Source organism: Eleutherodactylus coqui, chromosome 1, assembly GCF_035609145.1.
Source record: "Eleutherodactylus coqui strain aEleCoq1 chromosome 1, aEleCoq1.hap1, whole genome shotgun sequence".
NCBI lineage: Eukaryota > Metazoa > Chordata > Amphibia > Anura > Eleutherodactylidae > Eleutherodactylus > Eleutherodactylus coqui.
The window spans coordinates 313,927,346-313,945,695 of record NC_089837.1 but is presented as its reverse complement, the minus strand read 5'-3'; the positions used below and the strand labels follow the sequence as shown (position 1 = coordinate 313,945,695).

General features: G+C 44.6%; 1 protein-coding gene across 1 annotated transcript; it reads right to left on the bottom strand.

The window, feature by feature from the left end:
- Window positions 1-1,251: 1,251 nt before the first annotated feature.
- Window positions 1,252-17,263, bottom strand: C1H1orf216 (chromosome 1 C1orf216 homolog). The gene is made up of 2 exons (XM_066574993.1): window positions 17,189-17,263; window positions 1,252-3,295 (listed from the first exon to the last, which is right to left on the bottom strand). The coding sequence occupies exon 2, from the start codon at window positions 3,269-3,271 to the stop codon at window positions 2,426-2,428; it is 846 nt and encodes a 281-aa protein (XP_066431090.1). The 5' UTR covers window positions 3,272-3,295; window positions 17,189-17,263; the 3' UTR covers window positions 1,252-2,425.
- Between the last annotated feature and the right edge of the window lie 1,087 nt (window positions 17,264-18,350).

Here is an 18,350-nt window from a genome sequence, read left to right as displayed (position 1 = left end):
AACATGAGGAGGAATCAACCACAAAAAATGATAAAGGTGAACATATCTTTCATCCTAATGAATTTTATGTGCATAAAGTCCTTAGGATAGGCAATCAATATCAGATTGGTGAGGACTATTGGTCCTATTTCAGTCCTATTGCTGAACTATTGGTCCTCCGCTGACCAGCTGATTAAAAGGGCCTCAATGCTCCAAGAAATGCTGTGCCTCTTCCATTGCTTACAATGCACAACTCTATACTTTCATTTGAATGGCAGGAGTCTGTCTCCTAGTGATATGGTATTGATAGGCTATCCTAAAGGCCCATTTACACTGGATGATTATCGCTAAAAAATTGCTAATCGGCGATCGTTTAGCGATAATCGTTGCTTGTAAATGTGCACCAATCGTCAGCTTTTTGGCTGATCGTTAAATTCGGTCCAACATAAAAATCATCTCTAACTTTTATCAGTAGTTCTCCATGGGGAGTGCTGATAGCATTGTTACCCCCTGGAGAACAAAGGATCTGAGCGCAGATAATAGCCTTGGGCTATTAGCTGCATTTAGTGAAGGCTTCATTTGCATGAATAATTGGTATTTAAGTAGCTGAGTAGCTACTTAAATATCAGTTAATTTTTATGCAAAATGATCGTTAAAAGTTGTCACACAAACTGTCGTTTGAGCGATCTTTGAGCTATTATCTGCTCGTGTAAATGGGCCTTAAGGATAGTGCATCAGTTTCATTGTCCTGGAAAACCCCTTTAATAAACTGTAGTGATAAAAATAACGATCTAGATTTATTAGGACAAGTATTACATAGATTGGCGCATCTTTGCCTATCCGTGCACCTAAAAGCGAAATCGATGCCAGCTGTAAGCTGATGTAGATTTGCATAATATTTTATGCCACTTTCAGACAAATTATTTTAAATCTGATGGGCTGCAAGTTATGCCTCAAGCGAGTGAGTCATGAAATTAAAAAAGTCATGAATTTTTGTGTAGAAGGCATGCACATAAATTTGAGACCTTTTTTACACCTGAAAACTAGTGCAAGTGCTTGATAAATCCCTCTCTTCCCTATGTGTCTACAAGACAACAGTATCATTTTGTATATTCCTAAGGAAAGAAACATCAGATATATCATGGTTGCATGATCATATAAATCCACTTAAATGATGTCACAAAAGCCATAGAATTGTACACAGTATTTGTTTTGCAGAGTACAAGCTTTGTTGGGGTGTCCAATATAAGAGACTGCATTTAATGTTTCAGTTTTTTTTAATATATTAACATAGTACACTTGATTACACTAGGGATTTTCAATGTTAACAGTTCACAAATATATAAAAATATATTTAAATAATATAATGGAGTGTAGCCATTTCTATATGGTGTTGACAGAATACGTTTGATATTTATCTCATTGCTTCTGCAATACAGTTGAAATGGCAATTCATTTGATGTGCAGATCAAAGCAATATGAACATTTACATTTGTGTTTTACGCCATCGAAGTGATTAAATACAGTAGTGACTCTACCACGTCCAGCACTTGGTTGGATATGTGACAGCTGTGATAATATCCTTTTATTTCTGGCTTTACCTAACACAATAGGGCAGATTTACTAATGTGATTGTGCATAGACCACATCCTAAAATGTTCAGCAATTTGGCATATTTCTGCACATAGTGTTGCACCAAGTTTTAAGACCTATTTATGACGCAAATGCACCAAAAAGAAAAAAAATTGACTGCACCTCACTTGACAAGGAGGCATATCTTAGCAGAAAAAGGACATGCCTTAAATATGACAGCATGCACCAAAATTGGGCAAAAATATGGACGCAAACTAAGCCAGCCAATAGATGTCCAAACATATCATCCAGCATCAGCCACTGTGATACATTGGGCAAATTTGTAGTCTGTCTTGTCTAAATGTACACTGTCTATTAGACAAGTTCAGTAAATCTGCCCCACTATGTTTTTGTGACCACTCTCAGGAAGGAAATTTACTTAAGACATGTATTTTATATGCCAGTCTTAATCCAAAGTATGTTGGGTTCAAATGCACCAAACCTATTAGGAAGCACACAACTCTCTGTAAATTTGACACATCTTTTGGCTGTCTGTGCCAGAAGAAACAAGTCTATGCCAGCATAGATTTGTACTATGATTACACTAATTTCTGGCATAGATTATACTAAATCTGTCAAGCTGAAGGAGGCTATGTCCCACCTGTTAAACCCCATCTACTTTTTCAAAATGGAGAGTACAATGGAAGAACCAAAAAGTCACAAATTTTTGTGCACAAATATTGTGGGCCAAAATTTGTGACTTTGGATAGATTACTGGCAGACATGGCTCAATAAATTCTCCCTCAGAGAACAAGGTTGAAGAACATTGGAATTAGTCATTGACACATATAGAAGAGGTATGATTTTCACTTTCTCATGCTGCTTCCTTAGTTGGTGAGTTATTGCACCCATGCTGGATATACCTCAAGATCTCCTTACGGTTGTCTAAGATAGTGTCAAAGCTCTCTTGAAGCCTGTTCTGCTGATCCTTCACCCGTTGCTGAAGGCTTCTGATCCATCTCAAAAGAGCTAGCCTTCTATACATTGTCAATTGTGCATGATGTTTCTCCTTTTCTTGTTCCTTTAGCTTTTCTTTGTCTTGTAGACTCTGGAAAGCTTCCGTCAGTGTCATTGTGAGGGATTCTGAATCTGATGAGGATTCATCTTCAGAGTTTTCCATTTCAGGATCCTCCTGTTCAGTAGTTGTTAATGTAGTGGCTTTGGTGTCCTCCCATGTAGTTCCAGTTATACTGTCAGGGCTATCAATACTAAGTGAACTGCTGGCATAACCGTTGTCTTCTAATGGTGATGCAGGCCATTCATTGCACCCCTTTGTTGTCTCTTCAGCTGGTTTTTCTACCCCTAATTGCATTATTTCGGCTCCTTCTGGGGGGCTTCTAACTTCTTCATCTGAGGAAGACAAGCTGATACCTTCAGACTTGACTGCTTTCATTTTCAGCATTGCATTCTTCTTTAGATTGGTTCTGTTATCTTCTAATGGAAATATGTCACTGTCTTCATTTAGTTTGTCTTCCCAATCACCGTTATCTCTGTTTTCATGTCTCCAGTTTTCATTTTTATCATATGTCTCCTCCAAAATATTGAAGTTAGTGTCCTGCTTCCTTTCTTTGTCACTCGGAAATGCTATGCTTCCCAGAGGCTTCATGCCATAAAATGGAGACTGGTGAGGGCTGGTTTCGGGCTTCTGTATGGCAAACATCTCTGCACACGTTCTTTTCTTTATCTAATAAATTAACAAGTGCAAGAAAGTCAGTTCCTCATGCAATCCCTCTATATATGATTAAATACAGTACACATACAATCTTGAGAAAAACTAAGTATACTCTATTTGAATTCTATGTTTTTATGTATTAGGATATAATAGCAAACATTCTGGTCCTTAGAAATTCTTAAAATGAGGTAAATACAACCTCAGATGGACAACAACACAAATTATACTGTGTCATTATTTATTTAACAAAAACTAGGCCAAAATGCAGGAGCAGTTTGTAAATAGTTAAGTACACCATTGCTTTCATAGGAATTAAGAAGATAGGTAGCAGTCAGGTGCTGCTAATCAAATGTCCTTGACTAATTGATCATCAGCAAATGTGACCACCTTGTTAAAACTGACGTTTTGGCAGTTTGCTGGTCTGGAGCATTCAGGCATGTGTTAACACAATATCAAGGAGAAAAGACATCAGCAGTCATCTTAGGAAAGCAATTGTTAACCTTCAATCTGGAAATGGTTATAATGCCATTACCAAACAATTCTAGTGAAAAGGGTTCTTCACAAGTGGAAAACATTCTTGACAGTTGACAATCTTCCCAAAAATGGATGTCCCAGCAAATTTACCTCAAAGTCAGACTGTGAAATGCTCAGAGAAATTGCAAAAAAACCCCAAAGAGGTACATCTCAGACTCTATGGCCCAATGCCCATGGAGGGATTATTGCTGCGGAATTCACGGACAGATGCATGCCACGAATTCCGCAGCAATGTCCATCCATAGACAGGTTATGATAAAAGATTCTCCCCTGCTAATGAGCGGAAATTACCTGCCAGTGGGATACAAGCTGAAAGAATGCTATCAGCATCCCCTGCTGAGATAACAGTGTGCGGCACTGATAAGGCTTATCGCGCATTTCTAGATGGCTAGAAATTAGCGATGAACTAACAGTGCACAAACAGATTCTACGTCTTTTGAGCAATAATCGTTGTGTCTAAATGGGACTTAGAAGATTTCAAGTCTGCATTGGCTACAGTTGTATTATGCACTCTTAGTAAAAAAAAAAAAATCAAGGACCTAATCAAGGGGTTGTTGTTTTGCTGCAAAACGCAGCATGTAGTTACATCTCAGACAGATATGCAAATGATTAGAGTTGTGGTGTGATTAGATGAATTGTCTTGCCACTTGAGGCCCTAAAAATGGTTCCGCCCTTGGCCTATAAAAAGACCCTTACAGGTTATTTTTGTGTAGTGACCTCTTTTTCTACTTGTGTAGACCTTGTTGACCATAGACGCCTCTATGATGCAATTGAAAAGATATTGCCCAGTTAACAGGCGCATTATTAGAATGCAAGGATGGTCGTATTGATGAATTGCCCACCACCTAGACCGTTCTGAGGAGACTATTAGGAGGTGTAGGGACCAGTGGATGCGTGAGGGCCCACACACAAAGCGACCAGGCTCAGGATACCCTCGACAGACCACAAGTATAGAGGATTGTCTGATCATCATGCAAGCATGAGCAGTACCAACTGCTTAGTTGTCCGCCATCCAGAGACAGGTGGCACTATCATTACTGGCCCCTGTGTCTGTTAGAACCATTTACAGGCACTTGGCTAAAGAACATTTGGTCTCTTATGTGTACTGCTTTGACACCCATAGTTGGCTGCATTTGCAGTGGTGTCATGAAAAAAAAAAAAACGGGACTGCTATGGCATGCAACCATGCAACTAGATTGTCTTCAGCAATGAGTCCAAGTTTCATTTATTCACTGATGACGGCCATGTTAGTTTGATGCCCGTGTTTGTGTCTGGAGACCTTAGGGTGGGTGCCTCAATCCTGCCTTTGCTATGGAACGGTACAATGTCCCCACTGCTGGTGTGATAGTTTGTGGGGCCATCGCATATGACAATTGGTCACTCCTATTAGTGGTACAAGGGACAATGACAGCTCAGTGATATGTTCAGCACATCCTGCAGCCACATGTGTTCCTCTCATGGTGGCTTCCAGGAGGCATTTTCCAGCACGATAGTGCTCGGCCGCACACACAAGGGTGTCACAGGAATACTTCCACAACATTGTCACACTACCATGCCTGCCCAATTGCAAGATTTATTGCCAATAGAAGAAGTGTTGCACTATCTGGGATGCCACCTTCAACAGCCTATGAGTTTACTCAATCTAGAGGCTCAGTTATAATAAATGTAGCATACAGAGCCTGTATCCCTCCATGCCCACATGTATCACATCTTACATCCAAGCTAGAGATGGCCTAACAGGGTACTAAAGCCTCCATGCCCGCACGTATTCCATCTTGTATCCAAGCTAGAGGCGGTACAACAGGGTACTAGAGGCTCCATGCCCGTCCATATCACATCTTGTATCCAAGCTAGAGCCTCCCTTAAAGGGTTCTGTTTTCCTCAGTAACGTATCCTTTTCCTCTGATTTTGTAATCTCTTACTTATAGCAATATTAAAATCACACATAGAAAGTTTCATTTGATTCCAATAACTTCTTCTAGGTGCTTGATTTTTTTTTTACAATGACTGTAGATGACTGACTTTTATAAATTGTGCCGCCTGACTAAAGTTCAAAGGCTTCATATTTGCAGTTTATTTTGGGCTATTAAATAGTTGTTTTGCACAAAATACAGTTTATCCTTTAATGTCAAAGTCACATGAATAGTAAGATACTGAAATAGAAGCACTAATCATATTAACAGAGGGGACCTTTGTTTCTGTAGGAGACACAAGGGTCTTTCACACCCCCAATAAAAAGAAGTCACTAATCCTTACACAAGGATATTATTGTTTTCAAAAAGATAATATTCCTCTTTCTAAAATCATTTATATTGTAAGGACAGTAAACCGTGTCACATGCTACATACATATATGTAAACACAATGTTTCCCAGGAAACACTTTTTCCAGGCTCCATCTTTCCATAATTCTCATTTGCTGTGAGTCTCAGATTTGCATTGTGAAATTGGAAAAGCTAAGCACTTTTGTTCATCACAAGGTTCTGACATTTCCCTTACATTGATAATGGCTTTAATGTAATTTTGTGAATAAGAAAAAAAAAAGCAGTGAAACCTCTTCTTTAGAAGACCACCAATGATAAAGACCATACTTTTCTGACAGACTGTTCATTTCCATTTCCTCATATGGTTTATTTACCCTCTTTTTTAAATAGCCCAATTTTGTATGATCATCTCAAAGTGGTTTCAAAGTATATTATTTGGTCCAAATCCTGTTACAAAATTGGCCATTAACCTAGTTATATAATATGATAGGATAAGGTATACTTCACACATACAGCTGCAATCAAAATAGTTCAACCCCCATTGCATAATAGGTTTATTGGCTAAATTCATAAACTTTCAGCTGTTTGTAAAAAACAATGATACAATAAGAATTTAAAGAAATGTAACAAGTACTTTATCCAAATTCAACAGAAAATGCCACTTTTAATGATTTCTGCAGTCTCAGAACTATCCAGCTGCCTGTATGGGATCCCTCTTAGGGCTCCTTCACACGAGCGTATGCATTTTAACGGTCACCCGCATGCGGTGTAAAATTAAATGAATTAAGAAATTATGTAATTAAGTTCCAAACTTAATTTGCGTTTTCTCGTCCATTCATACAGCTGGGTATGACATTTTAGCAAAAAAATATGCTGCAGCCCGAAAATCCCTCGTTCCCATAAATTCTCGGAATGACTTCAAATGCTTAAAGTGAAGCATCTGTAAGCTTTTCCATGCATTGGTTGCTGATAGATTGCCTCCCCCTCCATATTTTTCCAGCTCCCATAAGAGTCTATGGGAGCTGCCAGCATATTCTGGCCCCAACATAGAACCAGAACTATCTTTTCCAGTCATGCGTAAAAGTGCCCCACTGGAATTGGCAGCATATGTGCTATTTTATGCCACTGGGTGAATATTCATGGCACAAAATACCCATGTGAACAAATGCATTGAAATCCAATGCCTCAGATGGTAGCGATATTTGGCCGGACATGCAAGTGCGGTTAAATAGCTGCGTAAAAATGCTTGTGTGAATAAAGCCTCAAGAGCACACATTTCTAAATCAGGTGTTGCCTCAAGCATAGCTGATGCCAGTAATCAAGGGCTTAATTAGTTGCATCAGGTGTGCTTAAAATAAAAGACTTCAAATACCTGGACTGGCTAGGGATTTGTTGATTGTGACCTTTGAATGCATGTTACAAATACAGCTAAGTCAAGAGAGTGGTCCAAAATGTTAAGAGAAGAGATCAAACAAGGAAATGGATACAGAAAGATATCGTTGGAAGCATAGTTCGCAAGTTGAAAGTTAAAAGAACATTGGCTACACTACCTGGACATTGCATAAAGAAGAAGTTACCACTGGCTGCCACTAGTTTCCTGAGGAAACAAGTGGTCAGAGTTAGGGATGAGCGAACGTACTTGTTAAGGGCGATTTCGCAATCGAGCATCGCTATTTTCGAGTACCTGACTACTTGGGGGTGAGCGGGGGGTTGCAGAGGGGAGTGGGGGGGAGAGAGAGAGAGAGAAAGAGCTCCCCCCTGTTCCCCACTGTCCCCCAAATCTCTTCACCCGAGTAGCCAGGTACTCGAAAATAGCGATGCTCGCTTGCGAAATCGCCCTTAACGAGTACGTTCGCTCATCTCTAGTCAGAATCCCTTGATTGACTGCAAAAGATCTGGAGCAAACAGCGAGGTTTCCATTTGCACAGTAAGGCGCATACTAAATGCTGAAGGTCTTCATGCCTGAACTCCAAATAGCCTGATCCAAAAGTGCAAGAAAAGTTGGCTCCAATATGCTCAAAACCATGTAAATAAGCCACAGAAGTTTTGGGATTATGTTCTGTGGAGCGACAAAACAAAGCTAGAACTTTTCAGACCCATAGATTAGCGGTATGTCTGGAGGGGAATAATGAAGAAAATGATTGAAAAGAACACCCTGCTTGCAGTAAAGCATGTTGGTGGCTCGGTGATGCTCCGGGCTGCTTCGCTTCCTTTGGCACTTGAAACCTGCAGCATGTGGTGGGCAAGATGGATTCAAACAAGTATCAGCAAAGGCTAGGAGTAAATGTCATGGCTTCTGTGAGGAAGCTGAAGCTTTGGCATCAAAAGTGAAATCATCCCAAACATACCTCAAAGTCCATCAAGGCTTGGTCTCAGAAGAAGTACTGGAAGATTCTCTGGAGTCACAGTTCCCTAACTTGAAGAAAATCTTTAACATGATTTGAAAAAGGACGTTGTAGCACACAAATCCAAGAATATTAGTGAACTGGAGGCCATTGCCCATGAGGAATTGGCTGAAATTGCTCAGGAACAGTGTCAGAAGCCTGTGTCAAGCTATGCATCATGTTTTTTCAGCTGATCATAACAACAAAAGAGTGCTCTATTAAGTACTAAAGACAGTTGTTATAAAGAGGTTGACTAATTCTGAGACTACAGCAGTCATTAAAAGTGTTATTTTGTGTAAAATTTGGAGAAACCACTTGTTAAATTACTTGTGTTGAGCTATTTAAATTGTTCTTGTTTGATTAGCTTTTTTCAAATAACCGAAGATTTGTAAATTTGACAAATCTAATTTGCAATGGGGGCTGAATAATTTTGATTGCTGCTGTAGTGACAGTTTGCACAGGCATACTGAATTATGGGTAAAACTAGACATATTTTGGATATATTTAATCATTGTTGAATGCCTTTTGAGTGGCAATTAGAGATAAGCGAGCACCAAAATGCTCGGGTGCTCGTTACTCGGGACGAACTTTTCGTGATGCTCGAGGGTTCGTTTCGAGTAACGAACCCCATTGAAGTCAATGGGCGACCCGAGCATTTTTGTATTTCGCCGATGCTCGCTAAGGTTTCCTTGTGTGAAAATCTGGGCAATTCAAGAAAGTGATGGGAACGACACAGCAACGGATAGGGCAGGCGAGGGGCTACATGTTGGGCTGCATCTCAAGTTCACAGGTCCCACTATTAAGCCACAATAGCGGCAAGAGTGGGGCCCCCCCCTCCCAACAACTTTTACTTCTGAAAAGCCCTCATTAGCATGGCATACCTTTGCTAAGCACCACACTAGCTACAACAAAGCACAATCACTGCCTGCATGACACTCTGCTGCCACTTCTCCTGGGTTACATGCTGCCCAACCGCCCCCCCCCCCTCCCCCCCACAGCGCACACCAAAGTGTCCCTGCGCAGCCTTCAGCTGCCCTCATGTCTATTTAGAAGTGCGTCTGCCAGAGGAAAAGCAGGCACACACTGCAGAGGGTTGGCACGGCTAGGCAGCGACCCTCTTTAAAAGGGGTGGGGCGATAGCCCACAATGCTGTACAGAAGCAATGAGAAATAGAATCCTGTGCCACCGCCATCAGGAGCTGCACACGTGGGCATAGCAATGGGGAACCTATGTGCCACACACTATTCATTCTGTCAAGGTGTCTCTGCATGCCCCAGTCAGACCGAGCTTTTTAATTCATAGACACAGGCAGGTACAACTCCCTATTGTGAAGTCCCTGTCGACCGACAGCATGGGTGGCTCCCTGGAACCACAATACACAAAAATATCCCATTGCATTCCCCAACACAGCTGAGGTAGTAATGTCGTGCTTAATGCAGGTCGGCTTCGGCCCACACTGCATGCCCCAGTCAGACTGGGGTTCTTTACAAGTGGAAACAGATGCATTTATAATTCCCTGTGGACCCACAGCATGGGTGGGTGCCAGGAAGCCACCGGCAGTACATAGAAATATCCCATTGCATTGCCCAACACAGCTGAGGTAGTAATGTCGTGCTTAATGCAGGTGGGCTTCGGCCCACACTGCATGCCCCAGTCAGACTGGGGTTCTTTACAAGTGGACACATGTAGGTTAAACTCCGTGTGCACCTACAGCATGGGTGGCTCCCTGGAACCCACCGGCGATACACTAAAATATCCCATTGCATTGCCCAACACAGCTGAGGTAGTAATGTCGTGCTTAATGCAGGTGGGCTTCGGCCCACACTGCATGCCCCAGTCAGACTGGGGTTCTTTACAAGTGGACACATGTAGGTTAAACTCCGTGTGCACCTACAGCATGGGTGCCTCCCTGGAACCCACCGGCGATACACTAAAATATCCCATTGCATTGCCCAACACAGCTGAGGTAGTAATGTCGTGCTTAATGCAGGTGGGCTTCGGCCCACACTGCATGCCCCAGTCAGACTGGGGTTCTTTACAAGTGGAAACAGATGCATTTCTAATTCCCTGTGGACCCACAGCATGGGTGGGTGCCAGGAAGCCACCGGTGGTACATAAATATATCCCATTGCATTGCCCATCACAGCTGAGGTAATGTCATGTTTAATGCAAGTGGGCTTCGGCCCACACTGCATGCCCCAGTCAGACTGGGGCTCTTTAGAAGTGGACACATGTAGTTACAACTCCGTGTGGACCCACGGCATGGGTGGCTCCCTGGAACCCACCGGCGGTACATAAATATATCCCATTGCAGTGCCCAACACAGCTGATGTAACGTCAGCTGTAATGCAGGTGGGCAAAAAATTAATTGGATTACACTGTAGGCGAGGGCCCACAAAAATTGGTGTACCAACAGTACTAATGTACCTCAGAAAAATTGCCCATGCCCAACCAAGAGGGCAGGTGAAACCTATTAATCGCTTTGGTTAATGTGGCTTAAGTGGTAACTAGGCCTGGAGGCAGCCCAGTTTAACGAAAAATTGGTTCAAGTTAAACCTTCAACGCTTTTAAGAGCATTGAAACGTATAAAAATTGTTTAGAAAAATTATATGAGTGAGCCTTGTGGCCCTAAGAAAAATTGCCCGTTCGGCGTGATTACGTCAGGTTTCAGGAGGAGGAGCAGGAGGAGGAGGAGGAGGAATATTATACACAGATTGATGAAGCAGAAATGTCCCCGTTTTGGATGGTGAGAGAGAACGATGCTTCCATCCGCGGGTGCAGCCTACGTATTGCTTAGGTATCGCTGCTGTCCGCTGGTGCAGAAGAGAAGTCTGGGGAAATCCAGGCTTTGTTCATCTTGATGACTGTAAGCCTGTCGGCACTGTCGGTTGACAGGTGGGTATGCTTATCCGTGATGATTCCCCCAGCCACACTAAACACCCTCTCCGACAAGACGCTAGCCGCAGGACAAGCAAGCACCTCCAGGGCATACAGCGCAAGTTCAGGCCACGTGTCCAGCTTCGACACCCAGTAGTTGTAGGGGGCAGAGGCGTCACGGAGGACGGTCGTGCGATCGGCTACGTACTCCCTCACCATCCTTTTACAGTGCTCCCGCCGACTCAGCCGTGACTGGGGAGCTGTGACACAGTCTTGCTGGGGAGCCATAAAGCTGGCAAAGGCCTTGGAGAATGTTCCCCTGCCTGCGCTGTACATGCTGCCTGATCTCTGCGCCTCCCCTGCTACCTGGCCCTCGGAACTGCGCCTTCTGCCACTAGCGCTGTCGGATGGGAAGTTTACCATCAGTTTGTCCACCAGCGCCCTGTGGTATAGCATCATTCTCGAACCCCTTTCCTCTTCGGGAATGAGAGTGCAAAGGCTCTCCTTATACCGTGGGTCGAGCAGTGTGTACACCCAGTAATCCGTAGTGGCCAGAATGCGTGTAACGCGAGGGTCACGAGAAAGGCATCCTAACATGAAGTCAGCCATGTGTGCCAGGGTACCTGTACGCAACACATGGCTGTCCTCACTAGGAAGATCACTTTCAGGATCCTCCTCCTCCTCCTCCTCCTCAGGCCATACACGCTGAAATGATGACAGGCAAGCAGCATGGGTACCGTCAGCAGTGGGCCAAGCTGTCTCTTCCCCCTCCTCCTCATCCTCCTCATGCTCCTCCTCCTCCTCCTGAACGCGCTGAGATATAGACAGGAGGGTGCTCTGACTATCCAGCGACATACTGTCTTCCCCCGGCTCTGTTTCCGAGCGCAAAGCGTCTGCCTTTATGCTTTGCAGGGAACTTCTCAAGAGGCATAGCAGAGGAATGGTGAAGCTAATGATTGCAGCATCGCCGCTCACCACCTGGGTAGACTCCTCAAATTTTCCAAGGACCTGGCAGATGGCTGCCAACCAGGGCCACTCTTCTGTAAATAATTGAGGAGGCTGACTCACACTGCGCCACGCAAGTTGGAGTTGGTATTCCACTATAGCTCTACGCTGCTCATAGAGTCTGGCCAACATGTGTAGCGTAGAGTTCCACTGTGTGGGCACGTCGCACAGCAGTCGGTGCACTGGCAGATTAAACCGATGTTGCAGTGTCCGCAGGGTGGCAGCGTGCGTGTGGGATTTGCGGAAATGTGCGCAGAGCTGGCGCACCTTTCCGAGCAGGTATGACAAGTGGGGGTAGCTTTTCAGAAAGCGCTGAACCACCAAATTAAACACATGGGCCAGGCATGGCACGTGCGTGAGGCTGCCGAGCTGCAGAGCCGCCACCAGCTTACGGCCGTTGTCACACACGACCATGCCCGGTTGGAGGCTCAGCGGTGCAAGCTAGCGGTCGGTCTGCTCTGTCAGACCCTGCAGCAGTTCGTGGGCCGTGTGCCTCTTCTCTCCTAAGCTGAGTAGTTTCAGCACGGCCTGCTGACGCTTGCCCACCGCTGTGCTGCCACGCCGCGTTACACCGACTGCTGGCGACGTGCTGCTGACACATCTTGATTGCGAGACAGAGGTTGCGTTGGAGGAGGAGGAGGAGGAAGGTGCTTTAGTGAAGGAAGCATACACCGCCGCAGATACCAGCACCGAGCTGTGGCCCGCAATTCTGGGGGTGGGTAGGACGTGAGCGGTCCCAGGCTCTGACTCTGTCCCAGCCTCCACTAAATTCACCCAATGTGCCGTCAGGGAGATATAGTGGCCCTGCCCGCCTGTGCTTGTCCACGTGTCTGTTGTTAAGTGGACCTTGGCATTAACCGCGTTGGTGAGGGCGCGTACAATGTTGCGGGAGACGTGGTCGTGCAGGCCTGGGACGGCACATCGGGAAAAGTAGTGGCGACTGGGAACCGAGTAGCGCGGGGCCGCCGCCGCCGCCATCATGCTTTTGAAAGCCTCCGTTTCCACAAGCCTATACGGCAGCATCTCTAGGCTGATCAATTTTGCAATGTGCACGTTTAACGCTTGAGCGTGCGGGTGCGTGGCGTCGTACTTGCGCTTGCGCTCAAACTGTGGCGCTAGCGACGTCTGGACGCTACGCTGAGAGACATTGCTGGATGGGGCCGAGGACAGCGGAGGTGAGGGTGTGGGTGCAGGCCAGGAGACGATAGTGCCTGTGTCCTCAGAGAGGGGTTGAATCTCAGTGGCAGGTTGGGGCACAGGGGGAGAGGCAGTGGTGCAAACCGGAGGCGGTGAACGGGCATCGTCCCACCTTGTGGGGTGCTTGGCCATCATATGCCTGCGCATGCTGTTGGTGGTGCCTCCCCAGCTGATCTTGGCGCGACAAAGGTTGCACACCACTGTTCGTCGGTCGTCAGGCGTCTCTGTGAAAAACTGCCACACCGTAGAGCACCTTGACCTGTGCAGGGTGGCATGGCGCGAGGGGGCGCTTTGGAAAACAGTTGGTAGATTATTCGGTCTGGCCCTGCCTCTACCCCTGGCCACCACACTGGCTCGGCCTGTGCCCACACCCTGACTTGGGCCTCCGCGTCCTCGCCCGCGTCCACGTCCTATAGGCCTAGCCCTACCCCTCAGCATGGTGTATTACCAGTGATTTGATTTCCCAGGCAGGAAAGAAAGTGGCGCAAGCCTGCAGCCAAAATACAATTTTTTCCCTTGTTTTTCAAAGGACAAGCCACACTGCGTGTATTCAATGAATACTACTAAGTTTAATAACTGTGTTGCGGCCCTGCAAAAGTGTCACAGAACTTTACTGTTGCAGAGTTATTAACTGTGGCAGAGCAGGTATTTCCCAGGCAGGAAAGAAATTGGCGCAAGGCTGCACTCAACCGTAGCTGGTTGCGTCTGATTTTTTTACGTTCTCCGTGCAGCACACACGTACCCAGAGCCCTGACGGCTGTCAGAGGCAGGGCAAATATACTTTTTTCCCTTTTGTTTAAAAGGAAAGGCCCACTGCCTCTAGTGAATGAATAATAAGTTTAATAACTGTGTTGCAGCCCTGCAAAAGTGTCACAGAACTTTACTGTTGCAGAGTTATTAACTGTGGCAGAGCAGGTATTTCCCAGGCAGGAAAGAAATTGGCGCAAGGCTGCACTCAACCGTAGCTGGTTGCGTCTGATTTTTTTACGTTCTCCGTGCAGCACACACGTACCCAGAGCCCTGACGGCTGTCAGAGGCAGGGCAAATATACCTTTTTCCCTTTTGTTTAAAAGGAACGGCCCACTGCCTCTAGTGAATGAATAATAAGTTTAATAACTGTGTTGCAGCCCTGCAAAAGTGTCACAGAACTTTACTGTTGCAGAGTTATTAACTGTGGCAGAGCAGGTATTTCCCAGGCTGGAAAGAAATTGGCGCAAGGCTGCACTCAACCGTAGCTGGTTGCGTCTGATTTTTTTACGTTCTCCACGCAGCACACAAGTACCCAGAGCCCTGACGGCTGTCAGAGGCAGGGCAAATATAATTTTTTCCCTTTTGTTTTAAAGGAAAGGCCCACTGTGCCTATTCAATGACTAATATAACTGTGCTGCGGCCCTGCAAAAGTGTCACAGAACTTTACTGTTGCAGAGTTATTAACTGTGGCAGAGCAGGTATTTCCCAGGCAGGAAAGAAATTGGCGCAAGGCTGCACTCAACCGTAGCTGGTTGCGTCTGATTTTTTTACGTTCTCCACGCAGCACACACGTACCCAGAGCCCTGACGGCTGTCAGAGGCAGGGCAAATATACTTTTTTCCCTTTTGTTTAAAAGGAAAGGCCCACTGTGCCTATTCAATGACTAATAACTGTGTTGTGGCCCTGCCTACACAATTCTGTGCCTGTAGTATCAATGCAGGGTGCAATGCTCTGCACCGCCGATTTTGAGAGAAAAAAAAAAAAAGCAACACAGCTAACAGCAGCCTGCACAGTACTCCACACAGTTAAATGTGGCCCTAGAAAGGACCGTTGAGGTTCTTGAAGGCTACACTCACTCCTAACACTCTCCCTGCCTAAGCACCACTTCTGTCCCTAATGCTGGGTGCAATGCTCTGCACTGCCGATTTTGAGAAGAAAAAAAAATGTCTCCACTGCTAACAGCAGCCTGCACACACGTAGATGTGGCTCTAAGAAGGACCGTTGGGGTTCTTGAAGCCTACACTAACTCCTAACGCTCTCCCTACAGCAGCTCCAACACGATAGCACTGTCCCTCAGCTAACTCACAAGGCATGTGTGGCGAGCCGCGGGAGGGGCCGACTTTTATACTCGGGTGACATCTGATCGCCCCAGCCACTCACAGCAGGGGGGCGGTATAGGGCTTGAACGTCACAGGGGGAAGTTGTAATGCCTTCCCTGTCTTTCAATTGGCCAGAAAAGCGCGCTAACGTCTCAGAGAGGAAACTGAAAGTAACCGGAACACCGCGTGGTACTCGTTACGAGTAACGAGCATCCCGAACACCCTAATATTCGCACGAATATCAAGCTCGGACGAGTACGTTTGCTCATCTCTAGTGGCAATGAGTTATAATGCCACTTTTTGCACTATAAACCAAATACTCCATGAACCATGTACGTCATCATTATCTTTCAGCCTTAAAAAGTGGGCATATATGCTGCATGTTGTGCAGTTTTGCCATAAAAAGCCCTTGTGCAACGTGTTACAGTCATGCATTGTGGATAGTCATTTACTGTTATCTATCAATGCTGTTGATGAAAGGCAGACAGATTTTGTATATAAAGGTAGATAGAAGTTTTATAGATAGATAGAAGTTGTATAGATAGATAAATAGAAGCTGTATAGATAGATAGAAAGATGTTGTATAGACAGACAGATAGATAGATAGATAGATAGATAGATAGATAGATAGATAGATAGATAGATAGATAGATAGATAGAACGATATGAGATAGATAGATAGAAGTTGTATAGATAGAAAGATGTTGAATAGACAGATAGAAGCTGTATAGATAGATAGATAGAAGTTGTATGAATAGATTAGATAGATAGAAGTTGTATAGGTAGATAGAAGCTATATAGATAGAAAGATGTTGTATAGATAGAAAGATAGATAGACGTTTTATAGATAGCTAGATTAGATAGATAGACTTTGTATAGATAGATATATATGAAGTACAAGAACATGTCACTATTTATTCAGATTCACATTTGTGTTATAATGCACTTATGTAAGGGGACACTATCTATTCTCCTTTTACTGCGCACCTGAATGTGACGTGTTGCTCACTGATAACAAGTAACATCTGGGCGGAGTTGATGTAATTAGCGCAGTCTACATAGATGTGTCCCCATGATTAGGTGACATGTGAGCACACTACCAGTAGCCCAGTGGATCTGATGTGCTGTAAGGGACGCCTGTAAGATGATTCTGCTTCCTGCCTGCACGGATCCATGGTGCTGAAAGGACAGCGCCCGCTCGGTGTACCCCGAGTATACACCGAGTATACACAGTATACAGCCATCGGCAGTGTCATCAGAGATATGGATGGTGGCATCGGAATCTACTATAACATCAAACCAGAATGGTGATCTGACAAGTGAAAGCACAGTGTTACATAGTGAAGGATAATGCCCCTATATAAAATAGTATTAGTCTATGATCTAAGGCTGTATACGCTATATTGTATTCGTACTGCAGCCCCTCATGTAGACCAAGCTGTCATATAAGAGGTCTAGCCCCCACCCTGCAAACAGCCTGTCAGTACTGCAGGATCTATGCGCGACCACCCAGATGGCGGGCATTACCCTTTTCTGTGCCCTCCATGTCTGGCAGCAGCAGATGGGCACACACCTACCTCTAGTGTGCGGCTTCAAGCTCAGGTCCGGGCTGCTCCTCCCGCTGCAGCTGAAGGATAGGAAGACGTCAGTGGTTACCACTTCCTATGTACATCCACTGCAAGCTCTCATAATAGTCGTCATTTCCTAAGAAACCCCCATTGTTGTATGTGCTCTGCTTCAGCCCATATCAAACAGCCCGACGTCTAGAAGGAGCTCTCAGATGGAGACATGTGCTAGCTGGACACTGTCAGAAAGCACTGACCATACACAGTCACATGTTACAATGAGATCAGCACAGACTGGCACTCCATGGCACAGCAGGGGTCAAATCCTTCCTCTAGGAAAGGATTAAATAATCTCAAAATTATTTTCAGACATACTGTAGAAGGAAAGGAGATAAAGGACAGAAATAATAAGTGTAGGAAATTACTATTAATTCATATTTATAGGAACTGCAGTAAAAGTTCAGTGAATTTATAGTTTGATTCATTCACAATGATACAGTAACAATGTGTATATTTACCATTATTTAGATAACCTGCTGTCTGTCTATCTAGCCATCTCATATCTATCCATCTATCTATCTAATCTATCTAATATTTATCTATCTATCTAATATTTATCTATCTATCTCATATCTATCTCATATCTATCTATCACATATCTATCTATCACATATCTATCTATCACATATCTATCTATCTATCTCATATCTATCTATCTCATATCTATCTATCTCATATCTATCTATCTCATATCTATCTATCTATCTATCTGTCTATCATTAGTAAAGCAGCACCTAATTTTATCTATCCATCCAGTAGCATAAGTTGAAGCTCCTGGTTCCCATGCAAATTCAGTAACACTGCTCTCCCAATTGTTATGTGTAATTTCCAGTGCAATGGGCCAGAGGGACATTTTTGGCTTCAGGGTTCAGGAGCAACCACAACCTTCTACCTATCCACACTCATTAATAGAGTTGAGCGAACATACTCTGCTGAGCTTGATGCTCGTTCGAGTTTTAGCGTACTCAATGGTGCTCGTTACTGGAACGAGCATCAAATCGTGTTCGACCCCGCCCCAGCTTTTCGCTCCTCCCCACAGTGACGTGCTTGTTTTGGCCCCTCCCCACCGTGACGCAGCACGCGTCATTGGCAAATTTTTTGTCTGGCAGGAAGG